This window comes from Varanus komodoensis, unplaced genomic scaffold (assembly GCF_004798865.1).
Source record: "Varanus komodoensis strain SLA01 unplaced genomic scaffold, ASM479886v1 scaffold40, whole genome shotgun sequence".
Taxonomy (NCBI): domain Eukaryota; kingdom Metazoa; phylum Chordata; class Lepidosauria; order Squamata; family Varanidae; genus Varanus; species Varanus komodoensis.
Genome location: NW_025335942.1, coordinates 800,750 through 826,379, shown reverse-complemented (window position 1 = coordinate 826,379; position 25,630 = coordinate 800,750). Strand labels below are relative to the sequence as shown.

The following is a 25,630-nucleotide window of genomic DNA, read 5'->3' as shown; positions in this document are numbered from 1 at the left end:
GCATTGCCACCGCATGATGCTGACACCAGCATGTCATGGTCTTCTCAGAGCAACGAACACTGCTGCCTTTGCACCATACACAGGATTTTGCAGCAAGGCCAGGAAGATCCATTTTAGTCTTGCCAGCCCAGAAAATTCATCTTCAAATGTTTGCTGTGTCTGTCACGTGCCTCTTGCTAACTCCAAAAGAGTTTTAATAAGAGTTTGTTTCTTGCCATTCTTCCATAAAGCCGGGCTTTGTGCAGAGGGCAGATGATAGTTGTCCCATGGACCATTCTTCCATCTCAGCTGCAGCTCCTTTAGCGTTACCGTGGACCTCTCAGTTGCTTCTTTGAGTAATGCCCTGCTTACCTGGTTACTGAGTTTCGGTGGATGACCTTCTCTAGCCACGTTCTTTCCATTTTGCAGTAATGGATTTGACAGTGCTTCAGGAAATGTTCATAGTTTAGGATTTGTTCTCATCACCAAGCCAGACGGGTGCTTCTGCACAACTGTATTCTATGGTTGTTTCAACAGCTCTTGGACTCCATGATTCTCTTTGTTTAGATACGTCCTCCAACAGTATCTCCAGAAACAGGTGGATGTCATCTGAGCTCATGTGGCACTGGAATAGCACACAGGTGGACTCAGCCACTTACGGTACATGACTTCTGGAGGCAGCAGGTTGTTTATTTAGGCATGTCATAACAGAGGGGGTGAATACTTATGGAACCCACAAATACTAATTTTTGTTTACTTACCTTTTGTGCCATAATAAACATGTTCTGCTCCTTCCCAGTGTTGAGTCTCTTGTGCACATCAAGAGGACACAATGCCAAGTCAATCCATTTCAGTTCCAGGTTCTACCACAACAAAATGTGGAAAAGTCATGGGGAGCAGTGATACTTCTACAAAAAGTACTGCATTGCTTGTTTAATATTTGTTGCTTCAGTAGCTATACAGAAGATAAATCCTCAACACAAGTGTTCAGGTTTTCCATCACGAGTATGAACAGTGGGAAGTTGGTGAGAGCTGTGATTTTTCAAATGTGCAAGCAACCAGATGTTATACTCCTTCTGTACAACACAGCTGAAAAACCCAAATCATGCTCTTCTTTAAATAGAAGGCGATTTCCTTCTCTGATTAAATTAGTCGAACCTTTCCTGTGATGTCTCCAGCTCAGCTATACTCTGCCCTTTAGAGATGCAGCACTTAAGATGTGGATGTTTCACGGGGTTCCTGGTTAAGGCTGCCATCTCACCTCTTGCTTGTTTGCTCATTTGTCTAGAGTGAAGATGCCCTTGTGGTTGTCTCCAAAGCAGCTTCTGATCATGCAGCAGTATTGCTGGCATCGTGTGAACTGGCGTTTTTCATCACAAGCACAGTGTGCGTAACAGATGCGAACTTTGACCATCCTGCATGCTTCTACGTGGAAGCTCTGATTTAGCCCTAACAGGGTGTCCCAAACATCTTGTTCACACGTTGCATGAGTTCACTTCTCATATTTACATTCTGCCTTTTCTCCAAGGAGTACATGGCAGTGTATGCAGTTCTCTTGTGAGGTAGATTAGCTGGGAGACAGTGACGGCCCACGATCGTTCGGGCTTCAATCAAATGCATGTTCAGCCAGGAAGTCCCACAGTTCCCAGCATTCCTCAGCGAGCCATGGCGCCTGAGTAATGCCGGGAGCTGGTGTGTGTGTGTGTGTAAACATGCACAGGACTGCATGTAAACCTGTGTAAACATGCACAGCACTTTCAAGTGCAGATGAGGGAGGTGGATTTGCAGCCTGAAGTGTAAATCAGCCCTGATTCTGCATGTCCAAGCGGATTAGGCCACGCGGCAATTCGCGCTGTTACGGCCGCGCCAGCCCATCTCTGGTCTCCGTGGGACTCCCCGTTTACTGCTGCCTACCTGTGTACACTGTCACGGCGATTAAGAATTTTGCAACTAAGAGAAATTACTTCCATTCTTCATTCTTATAAATAATGTTCTGTCAAGAAAACATGGAGATTATGAGCAAACAGGCAGGAAATAGATGGAAACGGCTATCATCATTCCATTTCCTTTTTTCCCCGTCTAGTGAGGTATTAAACAATTTTTGCCTAAACTGGTATTGCATGCAAGGTATTTTCTCATGCTTTTTATTCTGTAATTTATTCTGGCACATTCTCTTCATGTTACTCTTCTGTTAGCACGATGCCTTTATCAAGGGGCAACCTTGGGTCGCATGGCCAGTGCACGCTGCGGAGAAAGACAGAAGCAGCCTTGTTCCTATAACCCCCCAAGACTACTGAGCTAAATGAAGTAAAAATGCTGCCCCGTTTCCACACCTACTTGCAAACGGGAGACAAAGGATGCTTCCCAAATGCTCCACCGTGGAGAATCTGCAGACATTTTGTGATGGATTTTCTGCACCTCCTGAGTGCAGGGAACAAGCTGTGGCATACGACATGCATGCAGGTCCACCTTCCAACATTTTAATTTGGAGACTTCCACGGATTTATTTTTCAGCACCTGCACCTCAGCAGCCAGATTTTTCTTACATGCTCAGAATTCAATCCAGAATTTAACCCTCCAGCCTGCCAGATCTGTTGGATTCAAACCCCCATCAGCTGCCTGGCCAATAGTTAGAAAGGGTGGGAGTCGTAGTCCAGCAATATTGGAGAGCCCCCTGACCCAGATGGATAGGGCTCACCCACTTTTGCTGTCTGGGGCAAAAACCAAGATGGCATCACCTGTAATTCCTTCTAAAAAAAGGCCAGGTGAACCAGCCAGTAAATCTGTCCTGAAAATGGATGGCGGGACGGCGTTCTCCAGCTCAGCTGAAGGAAGCAGACTAACCTTGGGTGCGCAGAGCAGGTTGTATGGCCCACTGCCGTCTCCTCCCGAGACTTGCTGCCGTCCCCCAGCCTCGCCATGCCTGACAGTAGGGCTAGCCCTGCAGACTGACCTTTCCCCAGCTTTGTTAGAAATTCTTAGCAGGTACCCACAGATGTAACATGCCTAGTGCTACGCCCCAGCCGAGTGAGAGCATGTCCTTTAACTCTAAGGGTTTCAAGCAGCCTATCCCAACCCGGTGCCTCCAGTGTTATGCCCAGTGCCCAGCATTCCTAGGCATTGGCTGTGCTGGCAGGGTGATGGGAGTTGAAGTCCAAAACATCTGGAGGACACCAGGATGGGGAAGGTGGCCACGAGCATTCTTCCTTGATGGAAACCAGTGGCAAGCACCAGGGCCAGCCCAAGCTCAAGGGCAAACTAAACTTGAAGAAGCCCTTTCCGCTGTCGGTAGGTCTTGGGGTTTGCCAGGCTCACCAGTGCAGTGGGCCAGGTAGTGCCAGCCAGTTGGGTCTAGCCACCCTTTCAATTTCCCACAATGCCTCCAAGTGCCATCAGGTCAGGACCACTACTGGATATTAAAAGGGTGGCCAAAGCTGGTCACCTGGCACTGCCCAGGCGGTCAGAACGGTGATTGTAATGAGGGCTTGGGTATGTATTAGCACAGAGGGCTCCCCAATTTTCAGATTTCATCCCCCTGGCAACACTCTCTCCCTATTTTGCATTTTGAGAGCATCTTCTGAGTTACCTTTTGCTGAGCTTGTTTCCTGCTACAGGTCTCTAAAACTTAACCCCCTGAGCAGGGTAGTGATGCAGGGACAGGCACAACAGAGAGAGAAGCTGCTGTTCTGTCCACAGAAGCTTTGCGGAGCCCAGGGAGGTACCAAGACAGGCTGTGTGTTTGCAGAGAGCAACCTTTGAGGATTTGGGTCATTACGTGTCTGAGTGTCATCTACAGAGATAATAGAAAAAGCTATTTAGATCTTCTTTTGAAGGAAGTGAAATATACGGATTCAAAGGAGAAATTGAATTATTGATTACAATCATCCAACCCATATGTGATACAGCAGATTGCGGCATTTGCTGTTAAAGCCATTAGATGTAGAGCAAATTTTTTAGATTCTATCCAAGTAAAGTAATATAAAGATGTAGAGATTTAAAGCCAAGGGAGCTGATTTTATAGCAAAGATCTTATATGTGAAAGGTCATATTACTGTTGCCTACTCACTATATTTTAATTATATATGTGTAAATATGTATCTTATGCACTTCTATTTTATTTTGAACTGTATTTGCACTGATTGCAAATATTTTGACTGAGCAATGAACACATTATCTTATTTCACTTGTTCATCTTTCTGCCCATCCAGGGTATTTGCAAACCAACTCCAGCCTCTTGTTTCAAACACCATCCATTTTCTTCCTGCCAGCTTCTTCACTGTTCAGCTTTCACACCCATATGTAGTAGTGATCAGAAATGCAATATTGTGGATGATTCTGGCCTTGAACTCCAGGGAAATATCTTACACTTGATGATCTTTTTCTAGTTCCTTCACCACTGCTCAGTCTTCTTCGAATTTCTTGGCTGCCATCTCCATCTGAATTAATGACAGCCGAAGCATTTTGCAATTTCAATTTCTTCATTACGTCCCATTAGCTTTAGAAAAGACCTGCTCCTCCACTAGACCAAAACTGCTATATCTGATTTTTTTTTTTTTTTTTTAATGTGAATCACACAACTGCCTGAATTTGACCTCTCCTTGCAGGGCAGCTATGAGGAGAGCCTGCCATTCAAAATTGCCCACTACTTCGCTGAGCAGGTGAAGGCCAGGGAGCAAAAGCACTCCACCCGGATCAGTGTTATTCAGAGGGGCAGGCTGTTGCCAAATTGCCCGTCAGTCCTCAAGTGCCCAGAGGCTGCCCTTCTGTGTCAGGCCGGCTCCTCATTCCACGCTGGAAGTTCTGCTCTCGGGAGCTGAGCGGAGCAAGTTCGATGCTGCCTGCGTTTTTGCCTTTGTTTAAAAGAAGCTCGCCGAGCGAGGAGCCCCTCGAAGTCTGTTATGCATCTCCTTCCGCAGCTACACCCAAATTTCCTCTTCATGTTGCATGAGCTCATCGACAACTAAAAATGGAGAAAAGCGGCCATATGGTCGGGTTCCCTCCCTGCAACAGAAGAGACGAGCGTTAGGCGAAAGAGCGCGCCCCTCCGTCCCTTAACCCCAAAGTACCTATTTTGCAGCTGCAAACATGAAGATGAACGAGATCTCTGGTTGCGGAAGCTCACGAAAAGGCGCCGAGTGAAAGGGAATGTGAATGTTGCGGGAGCAGCAGGGCCAGCAATCGCGCAGGGACGCAAAGCCACCTTCCCCAGTCAGTTACTTGGGAGCAAGTCCCCTTGAACTCCGTGGGGTTTCCTTGCAGGAGGCAAGTAAAGGCCCTCCCAGCCGTCCACAGGACCCAATCCCCGTCGATTTAGCTGGAGGCAAACCCAGCGTGGCGTCCTGCTTCCTCCTCTGCTCCAGCACAGCTTGTGCCAGAATATTCCCAAGCGCAGACAACCGAGCCTCAAGCCGCCCCCCAGAATTAAACCCTCTCGCAAGGCTGCGAGCGGGAGGGCGCTTCACCCTCCTCCTTTGGGAGAGCCACGCCTTGGAACGGCCTCCCCCAGGAAGGGGGCGCTCCTTGCTCCCCGCAGCCGGCGAGGCGCGTCCCCCGCCCCGCGCAAGCGCCTCGGAATGAAAGGGGATTCCCTGCCCGGGCTCCGGCGGCGCTTCGAGTGCGGCCGGGCCAATGGAAGCGCGCCCCTTCCCTAGGCGCCGCGCTCCAATCGGTGCTCCCGAGCGCCGCTTCCTGTGCGAGGCGCCGAGCGAGGCCGGAGCTTCCCGAGCGCGCTCGCTTGCTCGCTCGCTCCCCGCCCGTGCCGCCGCCGCCGCGCTCTCCCTCTTTTTCTTTTCCTCCGGCTGCCCTGGGCGGGGAATCGCCTCTCTTCCTTCCTTCCCTGTTCCCACCCACCTTTGCAATTGCAAGCAAGATGGAGGAGCGGGGCGGCTTCTGCACCCTTCCCGGGCACTGTGGCTAATGCAGCTGCGCCTGCCGGGCTCGCCACAGACCGCGACGGCCTCCCTCTCGCCCGCCCGCCCGCCGCCACTCGTCCGCCGCTCTCGCCGCCCGCTTCCCGCCGCCGCTGCACGGATCGCAGCCCCCTCCTCCCAGCTCCATCCATGCGCCCTCCCTTCCCCCTCCTGCAATTGTCTCCGCTTCTGTGGCTCCCGCATGCATCCCTCGCTTATGCATGCGCCGCACACCCTGCCTCTCTGGAGGGGCTGCCGCGGGCTCTCCTAGAGCCGTGAGCTCCGCGCACACCTTCAGCCGTGTCCTCCATCTATTGCAACAGTCCTTGCTGCTGCCTGTGCAGCCCAGCCAACCAGCCGCCCTTTTCTTCTCTCCCTTTTTTCTCCCCCCCCCCCCGCTTTGCACCATCACCGCCACAGCCACCACATCGGGTCCCTGGATGGATTTCTTCCTGGGATTTTCGCTAGAAGGTGAAGCCGGAGATCCGGCGGCAACATTTTAGAGCTCTTCCCGCCGCCCTCCCCTGCCCTGCCCTGCCCTCCCGCGGCTGTCAGGATCCCGTCCAAGGGGAGGCAGGAGGCTGAGCAGAGTGGCGGTGGCCGCGGGATCGGGTCCGGAGGAGCCACCGAGCGCGTCCAGCAGCCATGAGCGGTTCCACGACCGCCTCCTCGACCAGCGGCAACGCAGCCGGGGAAGCGGCGGAGGACGCGGCCAAGGATTCGGCGGACATCGCTGCTTTTTTCCGATCGGGTGAGAGTTCTCGCTGCTGCCGAGGGGAAGCGCGGGGGAAGGGAAGGGAAGGGAAGGGAAGGGCTGAGCCGAGGGCAGGAAGGGGCGCGAGCGCTTCGCTCCCTGCCTCGCCTCCCTGCCCTGGCGGTGGGTGTTGTGCGCGCTGGTTTGCGGATGCTCCGCGTGTCTGCCCGGGAGCGAAGGCGGTCGTGGCTTGTTGCGTGTCTGACGGCTTGGGAAGCGGCTCCCCGCTACACGGGGCCGTGTTGTGGCCGTGTGTGGAAAAGGAGAAGTGTTCGCAAGACCGGAGACAAGGAACCACGCGCGCCTGTGCGCGCACTTGACAGTGGCTCGTTAAGAGACGGGGCTGGTGGGGGCGGAGAGAGAGAGAGCCTTCCTTTTTCTCCCCCTCCCCAAATAAGAGATCCTTTGAACCAACTCTGCTACCTTGCTTGGTTGCCCTAAAGTACACCCCCTCCCCGCTAAATGGGTCAGCCGAGGAGGCCTGGTTTAGAGCGTGTGTTTTGGTGTCATCACCCGCAGCCTTTGTCACAGTTCCTCATTACCTGGGTTGTTATGCGCAAGGAATGGCAACAACAGTAACAAACATTCACATTTCCTTCTTGTTCTGCTCTCTGACGTGGAGGAGGGGCGAACACGGCCTTGTAGCCCTGTCTGAGGGCTAAATAATTTATTTACTTTTACTTCTGTGAAAATATTGAAGCCTCCTTTCCCGCGCCTGGCTGCCTGCCTTCTGGGAGCTGATATCCTGAAGGAAGGGTGGAGCATGCCTGCTTGAAATAAGGGACTAAAAATGTAATGGCCCCCCCCTTTGTATGTCTCTGGAAAACCTTTGTATGAATCCCCTGTGATAGGTGGACACTGAGGCTGTGATCTTAAGCCGCCTTATCTGGACGGAAGCCCCCCTGAATGCAGTGTGGCATATTCCGTGTAAACAGAGGTAAGGGAGTGCGGCGAGCTTCTCTGGGTTTCGGTGCTTGCAGCGTTGAGGTTCTCAGAGGCTTGTTGGCAAAGAACGCATGTAGCTTGCATAGTTGAGCCATAAGGAAAACACTTCACCACAAGGCAGGTGCCAGGAGCCTTCCCTTAAATGGTCACTCCAGCTGCTGTGGGCACCTCCTTGTATCCTATTATAGTGATGATAGCAAAACTTTGCTGTTTGTCTGTGTGTGTTTCAAAATGCTCTTCGAGGTGCGTAAGGGCTGCAGATGGAAGGCAATGTGGATTAGGAGCAGAAGGCCATAGAGTCGTCGTTCCCCTTTCCCAAAAACCTACAAGAGAATAGGGTACCCTCTCCGTCTCTGTGTGGATGCCTGCCATGCATGTGTGGCTAAAAATCGTCCAATTACCGTATTTCCTTGTGCCCTGGAGGAATATCTGTCTGTGAATTGAGATGCTTTAAAACGTGGGGCGGTGGGGCATGGGAAGAACTGCTTTGCACCCGGTGTAAAATGACGAGCAGGGCCCGTGTGTCCCTGGCTTGCAGCTGAGCTGCAAAGACTCTGCCCCCTTGAAAAGTGGTGCGGGGTGGGGAGGAGGGAAGAGGTCGTTGGGATATAAATGGAAGCCTCAGCCACCTCTGTGGTGCCTTGAGTGGAGACGCCCACGCGGCCAGCAGGGAAAGAGTCGCGTTCTAAGCCGCATCTAAGCAAAGGGAGAAACCCTACTCGGAATTCAAGAGGTGAGGATATTGGTGGTGGGAAGGGGGAAGAGGTCCTTCCCGGTGCCTGCCAGCCTGCAGTGTCCGTGGCCGGGAAGGGGAAGCCCAACAGGAAGACCCCGTGACTGGCTTGCGTTTCCTTCTGGGCACCCCTTTGGCCGTTAGCAAAGATGGAAGGTCTCCGGTCGGGCTTTCCTTTCTCCTGCCCGTGTTTTTCTGCTCCTTCTTCTCCTCACTGTGTGGGCTCTTGCTCGTCATCCTTTCAAGGAGGGGAATGAGCAGCTTGATGGCTTGCTTCATCTGAATGCCTTTAAAAGGACTGAGGGACCTGGGGAGGGGTGGGGAAGAAGTGCAGACTCATCGCTGGAAAAATGAAGGGGCGTCTGACTTTAGGTCTGTCTGTTTGCTTCTGCTCGTGAAGTGGTGCATGTGGATCTGGGAGACCTTTTGGGCTTGGAATAACAATTGGTTGGGGTGCCTGTGCTCTCTAGGACAAGTAATGGCGGTGGGGTGTAGAGAAGGGAGGGAGGAGAAATGACAATCATTTGGTGACCCTGGGAGAGGGTTAAGGTAGGAGGACTTGTGTACAAGTGCAGTCAGAACCCTCCCAGCACCAAGGACCTTAATCAGGGACAGTCCAATCCATGGTGCCAGGAGCTGTGTGGGCTGCCAGCTGATTCTCTTCTGAGCTTTGTTTTCCTGCGATGAAACATGCTGCTGGGATAGATTGTATGGATTGTATTCCCCCGAAATCCAGAATATTATTCAATATCCCTGTCACAGGCAGGGCCTTGTAATACTGGGGTGCTGGAGCATCTTTTTCCAGCCGGTGGTCACACGGATTTGGGCGAGCATTGTGGCTTGCGCAAGTAATGCTCTGCCCTGGTTAGGGTTGGTACTCTTTTGTCTGGAATAGCCAGCTTTGCTCAGTCGCCTCGTACCAAACTTGTGCTAACATTTGTCAGTTGTAAGACAAGATGTGAGCTAGGGGTCAGGAGCAGGCCTATATATGTCGGCCGTCTGCCGAAATAGGCTCGCCTACATGCCTGCGAAATATGCTAACCCCTGAGAAATTTACAGGCTTGAGTGTCCACACAAACCTGTTTTAGTCATTTTAGGCCTGACAAGAAGCAGCTCTGTAAAGCAACTAACTCTGTGCATGTTTGGTTTGAGGCATATTATGCGCAGCTGGTTCTGCTTCAGGTTTGATTTGGTTTGTGATTCAATATGGCTGTTACCCACCAAGCCCATGGGAATGGTTGCAGTAAAGGCATAAAGGAGAATTTTGGTAATGATAATACCGGAATGTTTGAAAAGCTATCAGAACACAGGAGACAGTTCTTCACAAATACTTGCTTCCCTTCAGAATCACTCTAAGCCGGGCGTTCAGGGAGCACTTTCTCTCATCAGAGATGTCTGATTTAATCCCACCTAAATAATGGTTTCAGAACAGGTTTCAAAATCTCGAGATGGGTTTTTGTGTCAGTCAGTCATTGATTATGTGCTGGGAAAGGCATTGAAATAGTAATTGTTTGTGCAGGAAAGACCTGTAGCAGCGGACATCTGGATGCATGGAAATTTACATTATGTGGGAGACAGGGAAAGAAATCCAGTATGGGGAACTGACAAAAAAAATTTACATTATGTGGGAAACAGGGAAAGAAATCCAGTATGGGGAACTAACAAAAAAGGGAGAGGGAGAAGAGATGACTGGGTGGGAATTGAGGTTGGGGCATTTTGACACCAGCAGTGGTGTTTCAGGCATGTAAGTGGGAGTTTGAGTTGTGCAGCAACAATTTTGGGTCTTCCCAGACTGCAAAGGAGGGAGTGGGCTTTGAGCTTGGAATGGTGCAGCAGCTGTTGGAAGGGTGTATGAGTCACGGGGAAAGGGTGAACTCTTTATGGCATGGAATGCATTGACCATGGGCTTCTAGCTGCTTCTAGTGGACTAGCAAAGTTCTAAGCAGGTCCCAAACCATCAGCCTGGGGACTGTAAGCATTTCCTACGTTAACCATCTATGAGGGAATGGCTTAACCAGAGAATGGCAGACATGAAATGCCTTGTGGTTAAGTATAACTAATGTTAGTCTGTTCTGAATAACTCTCCTTGAGAATAAACCTGCAAAGCAGATTTCAAAGCAACTGCAATCAATGCTTGTAGATGGGTAGCTTCAACTCAACTTTAATGTACGTAGGACTACAAAAAGCTGTGAACTGAGTCTATATGGAAGTAGTATACAGAAACAGTATTTTCCTGTGTTCCTAAAATGTTAGTCTGAATCCCTTGGAGTCCAGAGAACCTAACATTACAGATTTATAGGGGTAAGCCAGTTGGAATAATCTGTGATTCGATCTCCTGATTTTTTCCTTAAAAAAAAATAAAAAATGGAAAAGCAGCTTTTTGTACCCCCGAATTGGATTGGGATGCTGTATGAGAGTGGGGTGTTAGCCGGTTCCTCTGCTCTGAAGCTAACTTTCCCCAAGCTGTTTTTGCCTCATGGGCAAAACATGTAAAGCTTTCTCTAGCTGGGCGAAGAGATTGGGGGTTTAGATTAGAAAGATGGCACAGGTGGCAAAGGGTTAATGTCCTTTCCACTCCCATCCCCCTTTTCACAGCCTTGATCCAATTCGAGGCCACTCATGGCTGCCTCTGATTTCAGCTTGTCTCATTTGGCCTTTGGAAGTGCTGCAGCATTTCCCATTTTCTTGGAAAGCGTGCAGACGCATTTCTCAATGTGCTGTAACTTGGGTGGAAACGTTTCCTTAATGCTTGAAATAACAAGCACAGTAACAGTTATGGCCAAATCCTGTAAGTACAGTTTGACAGGATGCTGCTGAGTTTACCAGCTTAATATTTTGGTTCCTGCAACTCTCAATGTCCTGGGTTTTATTGGCAAAAATCAAAATTGGTAGCATTATTCTTCCTCTCCATTAAAAGGCAGTGTGAAGGTGCAGTGTGTGGATTTCAAGTCCATATGCTTTGTTTTAAGTAAGGAATGAAAAGAAAAATCTTCCCATGTTCTTCTCCCCCTTGTTCTTGCTTTTTCCTTGCAATTATATAACTTGGCCCACTAGTTTTGATGTTCAGCATAGCCTTCGTGGTCTACATTTTAAAAATACCTTCCAAAAATAGATTGAGAGGTCACTTTGAACAAACTAGATCAAGTAAAGTTCCGGACATTGTGTAATGTTAGAAATTTTTTAGTGTTTTGTTGGGCAATTTGAACTGCTTTTAAAGGAGATTATTTTTAGTAAATGGTTGAATTGGTCAAATCCAGGCATTGCATATCAGCTTTTTCTGAATCTTAATTTCTGGGTAGAAATGCCATTTCCATGCCCAAAATACTGTAAACAACGATCTTTTTATCTTTGGATAGCAACTTCTGTCCTATTGCTGGAAATTCATGATTGGTGGATTGTTCTACTGAGCCGTTCTGGGTGATTCAGATGCAGTGCAGACTTTGGCACTGTATGAATGAGCAAAGCCACGGGCTCCTTTGTTCAGGCATGGTGATTCCTCCCCCTTTTGTGGTGAACTACAGTCTGCTCTTGCATCCAGGCTAGTAACCAGTAGGTCCTCTGGGCATGTAGCAACAGCTCATTTGTTTAAAAACTGAACAACAAACCATGGATGACCCTCTGGGTTGTTTAGCCCTTCAACGACCTAGCCATCCAGTTTTGCATAGCATGTGCATTCTGAAAAGGTTCTCAGTCCTGCACGAGAAGCTGACTGTTTTGGTGGGACTAACAGCTCCAAGTCTGAGGATGAAGGGGAGCTGGCTGACCTAGGCAGGGCTGAGAGCTCAAACTCTGATAATGGAACTGTTGTTGTAAAGCGTGGGGCATCAGCTGCAGTCCCGTTTCTGAGTACCCATCTATGCATGTTCAAGATGAGATTGCTTCAAGAATAGCCATGGGGCCCAGTCCACCCACCTGTGGGAATGGAGAACAACAACAACAACATCCTGAGGGAGTGGATTTGGAGATGGGAAGTCTCTTGGATGGAGAACTCCAGCCTCCTGGGGAGGTGGACCCAAAGGTCACAGCTGCCGGGTGGCCCAGCTGGGGACTCGGAGTGAAGAACACAGGTGTGCCTGGTTCCACAGCACCCCTCCTTCCCAAGACAGGCCAGAAGGGTTCATAAGCAAAGCTTTGGGTTAAGGGGGGCAGAGAGGGTTCAGCATTTTGCTTTATGGATGTTTACAGACTTCTGGGTAGCATAAAGATGCTTATAAGACGTGCCGGAGAGTCTGTCTTGCTGGGGAGGGAACACCTAACTCATGACAGCATGTGACACAATCTACGAAGGAGACAATACAGTGGAAGTGACAGACACCAGTTGGTCATAACAACCTGGCAGTTTTTTAAATGCTAGGTTCTCGTTATGCATTAACTTGTTCATCATACTCGGCACTTGCTCTGCAAATCATGGTTTGCTAGTTTGCATGAATTGACAAACTATGGTTTGCTTAAAATGAGGCAAAGAAGAGATTGTGTTCAAAACCAAGACTTCTTGGATGCTCATTTAGATGGTGTCAACCCATGGTTTGGCATGGTTTGAACTATCTGCTGGACCCAGTCTTGTTGAGTTTTGCTGTTTCTCTTGGATGAATTGCAACTATACCTTGGGAATGTTAACCTTATGCTCTGGGTCAGTTAACCCCCCATTTGCTGCTGCTTGCTGTTGTTTTTTTAATGGAAGGAAATGTTACTGCTTTTTTGTTGCTGCTTAAGATGAGACATAGAGAGAGAGAACATGAAAAAGAAGAGGGGCTCACGGAGGAGGAGAAGATGGACATGCATAGCAAAAATTTTAACTTGGCTTTAGGCTGCAAGCTGGGTTTAAAGATGGATATGGGAAAACCAAAGTTCACTGCTACCCAGATTCCCTCTTGCAGATCAATTATCCAGGGAAAACATTTGAGAGAAACTTGCCAGTCACTTGCCCTTTCCACTGAGTAAACTTCTGAAGAACTTAAGTTCCCTGAAACATAGTTTGTACGCATCCATTCTGAATGGAGCCAAAGTATTTCCAATTTAATGAAGGGTTTGGACTTCCTTTTGTCTTTGCTTTTTCCTCAGTTGTTCTTCAGTGCACAAAGTCCTGTTGTCCAATCTTGTCATTCCTTTGTACGATGATAGGAAACCATCTTTCCCCCTTTGCCTTACAACTCTTCACCTCTTACTTTGGCTACTCCTTTCTTGGATTTCCTTTCTCTGTTTAATTTCTTGCCCATAATGTACCCATGGTATTTCTTTTTCCCACAATTAGTAACCGCGTCACTCTTCTCTATTATTCTGTTCAGTGGTTTCCAGTACTTGGCTTGTAGTTAGTTTGCTTGTCTATTTACTTACACATTTGTATCCTGGCTTTCAGAAATAAAATTCATCACAATGCTGCTTTACATTCTCACTTTGCTGCTTAGTCTATTTCAACTCCAGTTTGATTTCTCATTAAGATCAGTCTAGGCTGCTGATTCATTTGACTCTGTTCTTCTTAAAGTAATTATCTCATCTTCTAAACCTCTCCATCCCTTTTCTCTTACCTCCTCCTGTGCTTGGATTTTTTTTAAAACATGTTTTCATCCAATAGATGTAAAAATGATATTTCCAATTTCTTTTTGTTGAATCTTTTGGAAAATGTCACTTGTGTTAACTTTGACAGCTCCTCAGAAATTAAAGTTGCCAAGCTGTCATAGATTCAGTTTGCCATCAAATCCCCACTGTTCAGAAAACTGTATTGGTAAGTTATTTTAGAAATGCTTCACTTATTTCCTTTATTAGCAATCTAAAAAATAACTGAAAATTTCCACTTTGACTAATAAAGCAGATATTGACCTATATAGATAAAGAGTGCCTTATCTACAATTCCTCACTCCATTTCTATCTCTTTTAAGAGTCTGTTAAAGATAAATGTTATCTGATAACTGTTAAGCTGTTATTCATAGAACTTCTTGGCACCCAGTTTCTGGAGATTTAGAGCAAGTTTTAGCCAGTCATCTGAAGACACAATGCTATCCATTCTATCCATAGACAGAAAAATGGTCTAGAGTTCCCAACATACTTAAGACAGCTGGGAATTGTAGGAAATCCTGGGAGTTACGGGACACTTTTCAGTCTGAACATACATTGGATTGTGCACTTATGTCGGTAGTGAAATCCAGGGACCTTGCTCTTTTTGGGTTGAGCTAGGAAATCTTTTGGGTGGAGCCACAAGTTTGGTGCAATTTCATGTGAGAGTTATTGGAATGTTCTCTCTAAAGGCTGTAGATATGGGGCTAATAGCTTTTTTTGTTTTATCCTGTTTTTAAAAAGTCACTGCATGTAAAAAGCTAGCCAATCAAGGAATTTTAAAGGTTGAGAGCATTAAGTAAGGCATTAAGTAATAATACACCAGGAAAAACTTTCAGGAAAGCATCATGTTGGCATGGGGCTACAGCCTTAACTAGAAATCAGAACTGCAGTTGAACAAGTCTTGGAGAATGGCGATGTTGCCAGTGGTAAGACTGTCTTTCCTTGCTTCAGAAAATTGGGGTTGAGAAATCCTCTCTTTCTCCTCCCCTCTCTCACTTAAACTGCAGCTTTGGCTTTTCCAGCCTGAGCCAGTGTTCCCCATAATATCTGAATTGAGGAACTGAGCCAATGTTCTGACCTGAGCCAATGTTCCCCATAATATCTGAATTGAGGAACACCAGACTTAATATCAGCTAAGTAGGACTATAAGCCAGCATCTGATCATGGCGTATCATTCTGGTTAGTCAATATATCTCAATCCAGAGTTCCTGAGTTTGGACAGAATGTGGAACCCCAGCTCAGGACAAGCCGGGAATGAAGTGCCAAAGCAGGTGTGTAAATGGAGGAGGACATGTTTACAGTCTTGTTCTTGGCTTTATAAACCATGGTTTATAGAACCCTGATAGATTGTCCAACCAGACCGGTACGTAACTTCTTTAAAAAGCCTTGGAAAGAGTTGTAAAACAATGGTATCAAAGCAGATAGGACCTGTGGGAGTGAACTTGGGTATACCACAATGATTTCTGTGGAGGAAGGGTGGAATAAACATGAAATTCTGTAATCCAGCATATACATATGCGGATCACTTCTTATTACTAAATTGAAAGTGGTTCTTTGTCTGCCAAGGTATTATAACAATTATATACATTATTGTATTATACAATATAAACACCTCTTGTCTGAATGTGTTAGACCTAAGGCCCTGTTTGCTTTGATCTGGAAAATGGACATTCAGATACAATCCTGTTAGCTTGGCTCAGTTTGTTGGCTTACCTTTTGCAAGTATACACAAATCGATTTTTAAAAAATGAACAGATAAACATGATCGTCAGTTTAAAATAGAACAAAATGGTCTACAGTAGCAAGCCAGCACTGGCTTAACTTTGGGTGAGGCCTGCCCCATAGCCAAAGAGCAGAAACAGTGACTGCATTCGCACAAGGCAGCAATGCATTGTGGACAATAACCTATGATGAGTTGATGGGTCATATGGACCTGGACTGTATTCCCCAGTGTGGCCTTTTTGTAGGCAGCAAGGGGGGATTGCACCCATAAAGGGTTGTCATTATTGCTCCAACCCATTGTGGGTATGGGGCATCGGATGCTGAGCCGCTTGGCAAGAGTTGCAAAAATCCCCTGCAGTTCTTGCATGGCTCCCCTCTTCTCCCTGTTTCATGCTTGCCATGGAGTTCCATTTTTAGGTTTCAGAAGCCAGCTCTTACGCTGGCTTTTGCGATCCCTGCTTCGACAGCTGTTTCAAAGTGCCCCGGTGTCCCCTTGGAAGGCTTGTCTGGGTGCCTGTTGCCGCCAAGCCTTCTTAAAGCTTTTTGTTGTTGCCAGTTGCAAAGTTGTGTCCGACCCATTGTGACCCCATGGGCAACATAAAAATGTTTTAATAAATAAAAATAAATAAATAAACATTCCTCCAGGCCTTCCTGTCTTCCACCTTCCCCCGGAGTCCACTCAAGCTCACATCAACTGCTTCAGTGACTCCATCTAGCCACCTCATCCTCTGCCGTCCCCTTCTTCTTTTGCCATCTCTTGTTCCCAGCATCAGGGTCTTCTCCAGGGAGTCCTTCCTTCTCATTAGGTGGCCAAAGTATTTGAGTTTCATCTTCAGGATCTGGCCTTCTAAAGAGCAGTCAGGGTTGATCTCCTCTAGGACTGACCGGTTTGATCTCCTTGCGGTCTCGCAGGAGTCTCCTCCAGCACCACGATTCAAAGGCCTCAATTCTTTGGCGCTCAGCCTTCCTTATGGTCCAGCTTTCACAGCCATACATTGCAACTGGGAAAACCATAGCCTTGACTATACGCACTTTTTAAGGCTTTTTAGTCCTTCTTATTTTCCACTAATAGTTATGAAAATTAGTTTTACCGGTTTTTTACCTGCACTTGCACAATTGTGGTCATTCACTTGAAACAGGTCATGTGGCAAGAGAGGAAGCAACTTGATCCTCCCAGGCTGCCTGCTGGGATAACCGCGGGAGGACCCAGCAGGGAACAGGGGGCCCGAGCCCATGCTGAGCCCAGTTGTCCATTCAGGAGACCATCAGCTTGTTTGTACGGCAGCCAAACCACCCCGGCTTATGGCCAGAGCAGGTCAGCATACACAAGTGCACCTGCAGCTTGTCGAAGCTATTTGGATATTTCAGAGTGCTGCCTTGATGCAACTTATTTCCATAAGTTAAGACTTTTCACTCATGCCGGATTTATTATAGTGAACATGCTTCCAGGTTTGCTTAATTCTTTTCTGTTTTGTTGGGATTGGTACAAGGAGAGGCACGGCTTCTCTGGCCTAATAGGATGTTTTGCAAAAGAGAGACCTGTCATTCTTGAGGGCCAGACTGGCGGTAGGAGGTACAGTCAGGCTATGGAAGCTCAGAGTGAAGAAACTGTTTTCAGAGTTTGCCCTCCTGATACTGAGCTTGTGTAAAGGACATGTATGTGTTACTTCACTTGTGAGCTTATCGAGGGAATCGGTCTGCTCAATGCCACGTATCTGCCAAGTAAATTAGGCAGTTCTTAACTTCCAACAAAAGGAGACCTCAAAAGGGAAACTTAAAGCCAGATGTTTTCAGATATTTGTGTAACTTGTTTCTATTGTTTAGAAGGCTGTAGCCTGAGTTAGTGCTAGAAAATGATGGTGATGGCGCTGCTGTTAGTGCTTCTGAAACTACGATTTGTGCTTACCAGAAATCTCTCACAGAGAATTATTAGCCTTTTGTTTTATATTTCTGGGAAGTGTATATCTGTGTGGATTCCTTCCAAAAACATGAATGCTAAGCGAAGTCCCAGTGGCAATGTCTGTTGCTGACATGGAGAACATTTTGGATCTTTGGAGCATGGCTTCATCCTGTTTATTTCTGCAGCAGTAAATTTGTGTCTCAACTTGTACAGTTTCACCCTGTAAGTGGTGGCGAATTCTTCCACAAAACAAACAAGGAAATGACTTCCCTAAGGGAAGCAAAAAGGAGGAGGAGGATTCTAAGCTAGCCTCCTTCCTGGCATATTAGTTCAGCCTTCAGCATCCTGTAGCCCTTCAGGTGTTTTGGGCTCCTGCTCTCAGCATTCCTGACCTGGCTGGGGATGATGGGGACTGAAGCCCAAATCATCTGCAGGGCCTCAGGTTGGAGAGGGTTGGGCTGCTTTCTGCTCTGTTTAGCTTGATTGTGTGAGCCTTCCCTTGAAGTGGTATAAGTATAGGCACATCTGTACTACCTAAATGAGAACTTATTCCTGAACAGTTCAGAAAGGACTTGCTTGTGGAGGCAAACCTCCCTTGGGAAAGCCAGGAAAGAAGAAACATTGCATAGGCACAGTTGAACACGCAGGTCTGTTGCCATATGGTTTATGATTTGATATGGTTGCTTAATTCCATGTAAGTTTGATTGAAGCATCACATTAGGCTCTGGTTTAATCCTGGTTTAGAAATCAAAACCTGCTGCCTCTCTGCTTTCAGAGGTTGACAGAAACCATGTTTCACAAACCAGCTTCAAGCCATGGCTTCTGATTCTGGTTTATTGATAAACAGCACACCATATTTTCACCATTCAAGCTTCATGTTAAATAACTAGGCTTCTTGGTTAAGACAGGAAGAGGGGATTTGCTCTAGAGATGGGAACATACAAACTGCAGCTGGTTTCCAATATATTAATTGCTGTTAAGCCATCAGTGTTGTATGTACCCTGATAGCCGGAGAACATAGCTAGCTTGAATAACATTCTGTAATGCTACATAAATGCATCTTAAACTTGTATCAACATCTTGGTTCCTCTTCCTTTGTCGATTTGCTGAACACATTCAGCAATGGATTCTAAACACGTGTTGTTACCTATTTCTGCGTTTTCCCTGGTTTGCCACATAATGTGGACTTTCTCTGAAGTAGACTTTGGAAGCAGCTAAGAGTTCTGTATGCTGCTGTCCTTGCCTGTCTCAAGGATAAATTTTCTTGGGCAAGAGTGGAGAGCTGTCAAGGAACCCATGATGAACCAGACACAAACTTTTGAAGGGGTTTGAACTCTGTATTTAATGGGCTATTGATTGCCTTCCCAAATTTGCTGACATCGCTATTAGTAACCATCCTTAAAAACAAGACCTGATAATGCCTAGGTGAACCATGTGGATATTTTGCTTATGGGAACTTTTCTTACTGGTGAGCAGCTTGATCAGTTCAAGGACATTGTGAAAATCAAAGCAAAAACAACACACACATTGGTGTGGTTAACAAACACGTCCAACAGATGAAGAGAACCTGCATTGCGTTTTTCAGCCTGTTTCTGTGACATTTTGGTAGGGCATCCTTCATGGTAGCTCAACTTGAAGTTTTTGGTAGTAAGTAGAAAGGAAGACTGTGATTCAGTTAAGTATCAGCCTCTGAATCACCTTGTTCAGGAAAAATACTGCATGACTAGGGGGTGATTCATATACTGCTGACTTCTTTGCTGCTTCTGTTACGCCACTCACCCTTATAGAGCAAAATAGGGAGCAGAAGAGGGGAATGTGTTGCTAGAAAAGCATCTTCTCAGTGCTTGAGTCGTTTTAGCTTCTTCGTGACTTTCAGGTCAAGGTCCATGCAGTAACAACAGAAGTCTGTAAGAAGCATCCCAAAGCAAATTTTAAATATAACAAATGTTAGAAAACCCCAGTGACAGTGCCCTGAAAAATAACAGATGCATTTTGCAAAACTAATGATATGTTTTTTCCGTTTAAGTCTAGGCAAGTTTGCACACGTATATTTTGGCACGTTGGTAAAATTCTCTGTTGGCTTGGTGGACATTGGTTAGGTGAAGCCCAGCTAATTCTCACCAGCTTTCACTCTTCGGCTGCATTTGCACTGTCTTTCCTAGTTCTGTCATAGTAGAAAATTTTGCTTTGATGGGTTTTCTCATTGAGCAGATAAGAGGGTCAGGGAAAAGACAATTGATAAGTGCAGGGGGATGAGTGGAAACAGTCCTGACCAAGCTTGAAACTGGTTTGTCAGTCTTCTATGGGCCAAGCAACAGCAAATACAGATGCTGTACAAATATGTGAAGAGACCTTCCGTGGCAGAGGGCAGCCTCTGCTTTTAAGCCCAGGGTGACTGGACATGCTTTGCAAGATGGGCATGAGCTCTGCCTACTGCCCTGTTTGTTTATAGAAAGGGAGCAGCCCTTCCTGGACGCAGGGTGAGAAATGAGTTCACTGTGGGCTGGCAGGGTACATGTGTGTCGCCTTTTGACCAGCTGGTGGTTCTGCAGGGGCAGCGCCTCCTGGAAGACCTCTCCATCTTGCAAAAGTAAGAATGGAGTCTTTTTCCAGCACCGGTTATATGGAATCCCCTGTTCTACAAGCAGGTTTCTTGTTAGTGTTTTGTGGGAAGACTGGGGGGACCCTGCTGCTCCTCCTGTAATGCCTTTATGCAAGAGGAGAGCATGCCCAGTCCTTGTTCAGCCATGGAGATCTGTGTCTTTTGGCCCAGCTTACTGGGTGTGTTAAAGGACATGTCATTCATCCTTCCCTGGACTCTTTGGATGAACGACAGGTGATGGCTGCCTCCTGTGTGCCCTCCAGATGTTCTGTATCACCACTCCCATCAACCCCAGCCAGTGTTGCCAGTGATCAGGGAAGATGGATGTTGTAGTCCAAAGCATCTGTTTAGGGGAGGGTAAGTTATAAACTTACTGCATTTGGGGTTTCAAGATAGCTGTTCTGTTCCTGTGTGTGACTGAAACAGCGATGCTTGATCTGACTAAGCGGAATAGAATTCATGTCTGGAACTTTACGAAGAAAATATGGCATCCTTCCTAGGGTACATCCGGATGAAATGCAGCCTCCCAAATCAAAGTATTTCCTTACTCAGGCTGGATGGCTTCAGATACGAGGGAGCTACAGTTCTGTCCCTCCTTTCATAATGTATATTTAGCAATTTAGCGGATTTAAAAAGAGAACAGAAAGAAGAAACTCTTTTGTCTGGCTAAGAAGTATTACATTTTTTGCAGAATATGATCATATTATGCTGATGTTCCCAACATATGTTGCTAACACATTGATTGGAATTGAATCTATGTGATTTTGGCAAAATTTTACATCCAAATAGCCATTTTGTAATGAAGTGTTAGTTGACCTAGTGTGGTTTGTCTTCAGCTTTTTAAGATCTGAGACCCAATTTTGAGTTGCTTACCATATCACATCTTCGTCGCATTGTATTTATAGCCTTCCTTTCTTCTTCTTGCAAGGGTCCAAGGCAGCTTACCAGATTCTCCTCCTTTCCACCTTTTGTCCTCACAATAACAGCCCTGTGTGGCTGAGAGTTAGCAGCTGACTGGCCCACAGTCACCTAGTAGGTTTCATGGCTGAGTGAAACCCAGGTCTTCTGAGTCTCAGACCAGCACTCCTCATCACTATACCACACTGGCTATAGGGAAGTTCCTATAGTCATGTATAATAGCAAACGACTTAGATACAGAGAAACAGAGTGAGTCAGAAGGGGCCTCCTGGACCATCTAGACTGACCCCCAACTCCAGTTGTCTCCACTCATGTCATGCCTACCATGTGCATGGCCAGCCTATTCTTGAACACCCTCATTGATGGGGCCTCACCCACCTCCCGTGGAAGCCCATTCCATACCCTTGGGGTCCTAACCGTCAGGAAGTACTTCCCGGCATCCACCCTAAATCTTGGTTCCCTGAACCTTGCTCCATTGGAACGTGTCCTGCCCTCCACCGCAGGGGAAAAAAGGTCATGTCCCATCTCTGTGTGACACCCCCTCGCATACTTGTATGTCACTAACAGGTCCCCTCTGTGTCTCCTCTTCCCAAGGCTGAAAAGACCCAGTTCCCTCAGTCTCTCCTCATATGGTTCACCCTGCAATCTAGCTACCAACCTTGTGGCCCTTCGCTGCACCGATTCCAACCTTGCTACATCCCTCTTGTAATGAGGGGCCCCGAACTGAACACGATACTCCAGCTGCGGGCACACCAGAGTTGTATAGAGTGGCAGCCATACCTCTCTCAATATAGAAGCCATGCTTCTGGCTATGCAACCAAGGGTGGCATTCGCCCTCTTGGCCGCTGCATCACACGGCTGGCTCATGTTTAGCCTGCAGTCAACTGGCACCCCGGGATCCCTTTCACAAGTGCTGCTCTCCAGCCACATGTCCCCTAACTTGTTCTTATGACACCCATCCCTATGCCCCAAGTGCAAGACTTTGCACTTATCTGCATTGAACGCCAGTGTGCTAAACTAAACAATCCAATAATTCAAATGAATCTATTCATTCATTCATTCATTCATTCATGCCTTTATTCTATTTATGTCCCACTTTTTTTTCCTTTCAAGGAACTTGACAGCTTACACAATCCCTTTCCTACAGTTTTCATCCGCTTAACAACAGCAACCCTGTGAGATAGGTTCAGCTGAGAGTAACTGACTCAAAGTCACCTGGTGAACTCCATGCCTGAGAAGGGACTAGAACCTGGAGTTCTTGGGTCCCCGATCCAGCGCTCTAGTCACTAGGCCACCTGGCCTGATCTATCCATTAATTGTCTGATAGCATGCGGGGAAGTTTTGCGGCTCTGCTTCGCCTGGTGGCCTGTTGGAATCTGGCCGCAACTGGAGGCTGCCCATCTTGAACGAGCTGTAGCTTGGACTGCACATGATTGAAGGCTTGGAGCTCCTGGTACTCCCAGTTAATGGACTTGGTCTGGTGGCATTGTGAACACCTTTATGGAGACCTGGGAGAAGTGCTGCCTGTCCAAACAAGGGTGCCTTGGCTAGATCTGGAGCGGGTGGCCCATGGCGCCGCTGGGAGCAAGCTTCTTGCTCCAGAAGCAGCGAGAGAAGAGCCCGTGGGACGTGTGGCTCCCTCCAGGCCTTCTCCTTGAAAAGGCGTGTGAGTGCAGAGTGTTTGGGCCAGGGGATTGTGTGCACAGGTGGGCTGGGGAGGAGAATTTGTGGTGCTGAGCTTCTCCAAAGGGAGCACTGCAGAGGAAGGTAAAAGTCTGGGGCAGGAGGAGGGGGACAGGACGAGGGGGAAAGCCGGAGAGGGAGGAAAGTGGGGAAGGAGGTGGGTCTGCAGGGAAGCAGCCCCAGCACTGGGAAAGATAAACTCAGGGTGGAAGAATCAGGCCATGGCAGCAGGAATGAAACAGGCGGGGAGCGCTGCAGAGGGAAGGGCGGCTTTGGTGCACAGGACTCAAGGGAGGGCAGGACTGGGGGGTGGGGGCAGGCTGGGTGCCTCCCCTGCCAGAACAGCGCTTGAGAAAGGAGCTGCAAGAAGGGCACCTAAGGGCCAGTGTTTCTTCCCTTCCCCTTGTTTGATGGAGGAATTGGGTGTGCTAAACCTTCTGGATGCTCTGAACTTTAAGATGGTTGTATTGAGGAGGGTCACCCAATACTTGATTTGGTATTAGCTCTTGCTCAGTGTGTGCTTGTAATTAGGGTCATGAAGAACTCCTGGTCCCCAAAACGGAATGGCAGAATCTTTATGGGTAATGTGGAAATATCTCCTGGCCTTAATCTTGGGTGTTCTAATCTGGAACTGTACTCACCAAGTCTCTTAATCTGCTGAGACATGGTCAGTGTGAAGTTGGGGGACATTCTTGTAGCTTGTGCTGTTCCAGATATTGTTGGATGACAGCTTCCATCAGCCCTAGCCAGCAGAGCCAGTGCTGAATTCTGGGAATTGTAGTCCAGCAGCAACTTGCTCACTCCTGTTATGGACTCCAGAGAAAGGTCTTTTCCTGATGTGATGCTGAACCTTCAGGATATCCCAGAGTCAACGTGAAATTTCCAAAGCTCAGTTGAGCATTCAGTGTCAAATTGTGCACCTGTGGCTGGAGAAGGAAGGTTCCCGGAACAGCAATTGCTTGAACCTCCTGGAGGTTTGTCTCAGTCCCATCACCCTGCCACAGCACTTCCCGCTTCCGTTAATAAAGCACCCCACTCAGGCCTGATGAATTGAAAATAGCTGCTAAGGTTAAAAGGAGATGGGTTTCCTTGAGCTTCAGCTGTTAACTCAGATGGCTCTGCTTTGCTTATTACGTGGTTCAAAGCACACAAATAGAGCAGGGAATGAAACACTGAAGCGCTGAAAACATTGGCCTTAATGGGGAGGATCTGGAATTCTCTGTATTTCTTTTAATTCCTCACCCTGCCCAGGCTTCTCTTGGAGGTCTGGAAGAAGATCTACGGCAAGCAAACGGATTATGAAAGATGGGCACTGTTTTGCTTTCAAAGAAAGATGAAAGCTTTAAAGGAGATAAGATTCTGAAGCTTTGGATTCTGTTATCCAGGCTAGTCCCTATTAAGTTGCAAGTCCATCCATTAGTGAGATATGTCCAGTAAAGACAACTGTATGGGAATAATGTCTCGGATGCTTACAGTGCAGTTTAATAGACAATATAGCTTTTGTGTGTTAATGGCTTTCGGAACTCGCCTGCCAAAGAGCTACATGGCTAGAAATAGGAACGTCTGGAGCAATAAAGCAACATGAATAGAGGGACTGCTTTCTCTGCTTACCTCGCTTTTGTGAAGCAGTTTATCCTTATAATTTCAAATTATTTCCCGCCATGGGTGTAAGAATTATTTTCTGGAATTAGTCTTCCTCCAGGCTTATTATGCCAAGTTTATTGCGTTTCCCCCTTTTAAAAAAACACAAGTGCGTATTAGTTTCCCCTTATCTCCCTCTTTCATCTCACCCATTATTAAAATGTGGATGGTGAGCACCTCATAGGAGGTGTCTGCTTTTGCTTGGAATAGTCTACAAAGCACCACCCACACTGATGCCATGATAGTACAAAAAAGGCACCACAGTGTTGCAAGGCAGTGACCGAGCGGATCTGCTCACCTGGTCTTAAGTCTAAATTTCAGGCAAGGTATTGGCATCAGTTTCAGCATCTCCCTGCCTCGCGAACTACATAATACACATAATAAGGCAGCTTCCTCATGAGGCACATTTTTGAGTTCCCCTCTTGAAAAGCTGTTAGGTTCCTGATTGGGGAAAGCTGTTAGGTTCCTGATTGGGGAAAGCTGTTAGGTTCCTGATTAAAAACAACTTCTGTATACTTTTCTGTGACATTCCTCTTCATAAATGACATTCTTTCCTTTTCATTATTCCTTAGCAACCAGTGAGTTCCTGTGAGAAGTCAGTTCATCCCAGTCTACTTGAAGCTTGCCCTTCAAGTTTCCTGTCCTTTGGAAGGAACAAAACCCTGTGTGCAAATCTTAATATATATTTCAATATATCTTATACAAAAATGACTTGCTCTAAGATGGCGATCACCTGGGATGAATTTAAGCTCTTTACAGTGCTAACCTATGCACTGTAGGTTTAGAAATACAGTTTCTGACTTTCTTAGAAGAAAGTTCTATTGTGTTAAACTGGGCCTACTCCTAAATAAGTGGGTATAGGTTGCAGCTTTTGTGCAGTTTAATTTTGATCCACAAGGAACTGCTTGGTTTTGCTTTCATAGGATATTCTTGTTTGGGAGGGATGGAGCTAGAAAATAATGGCTTTCCCATGTCTTTTGGTTAGATTCGTCCCAGGGCATGTCAGCCATTTCCACAGTATGTCCATATAGTGATCAAACTGTTACCATAGATTTTTTACCTCCCTAAAGTTAATTCAACCATGAGAACAAGCAGAGATTTGTGAGGTTCTGTGCCTACTCCCCATATATACATCAACTCATAATCTTAGCAAAAAGAATATGATCCAAATCTATGCTATGTTCCAGTTGTTTTTGAAAGTATGAAGGATAGGCTCTTGAGGATTCTTTGGACCTAATCCAGTTATTTTTGGCTCGCTGTTTTGCTTCTTCTAATTGAAGCAGAATCCAAA

The 25,630-nt window shown here is 46.9% G+C and overlaps 1 protein-coding gene across 4 annotated transcripts in view; it reads left to right on the top strand.

The window, feature by feature from the left end:
* Positions 1-6,322: 6,322 nt before the first annotated feature.
* Positions 6,323-25,630, top strand: part of TRIO (trio Rho guanine nucleotide exchange factor) — a 261,688-nt gene continuing 242,380 nt past the window's right edge. Inside the window, exon 1 of one of the 4 annotated variants that reach the window (XM_044442902.1) lies at positions 6,323-6,639. In XM_044442902.1, the coding sequence (XP_044298837.1) occupies positions 6,534-6,639 (106 nt within the window). In that variant the 5' untranslated portion in view covers positions 6,323-6,533. Of the gene's footprint in view, positions 6,640-8,223; positions 8,321-8,531; positions 8,693-25,630 lie in introns of those variants that run through there. The other 3 variants (XM_044442897.1, XM_044442900.1, XM_044442898.1) reach the window with 3 other exon arrangements.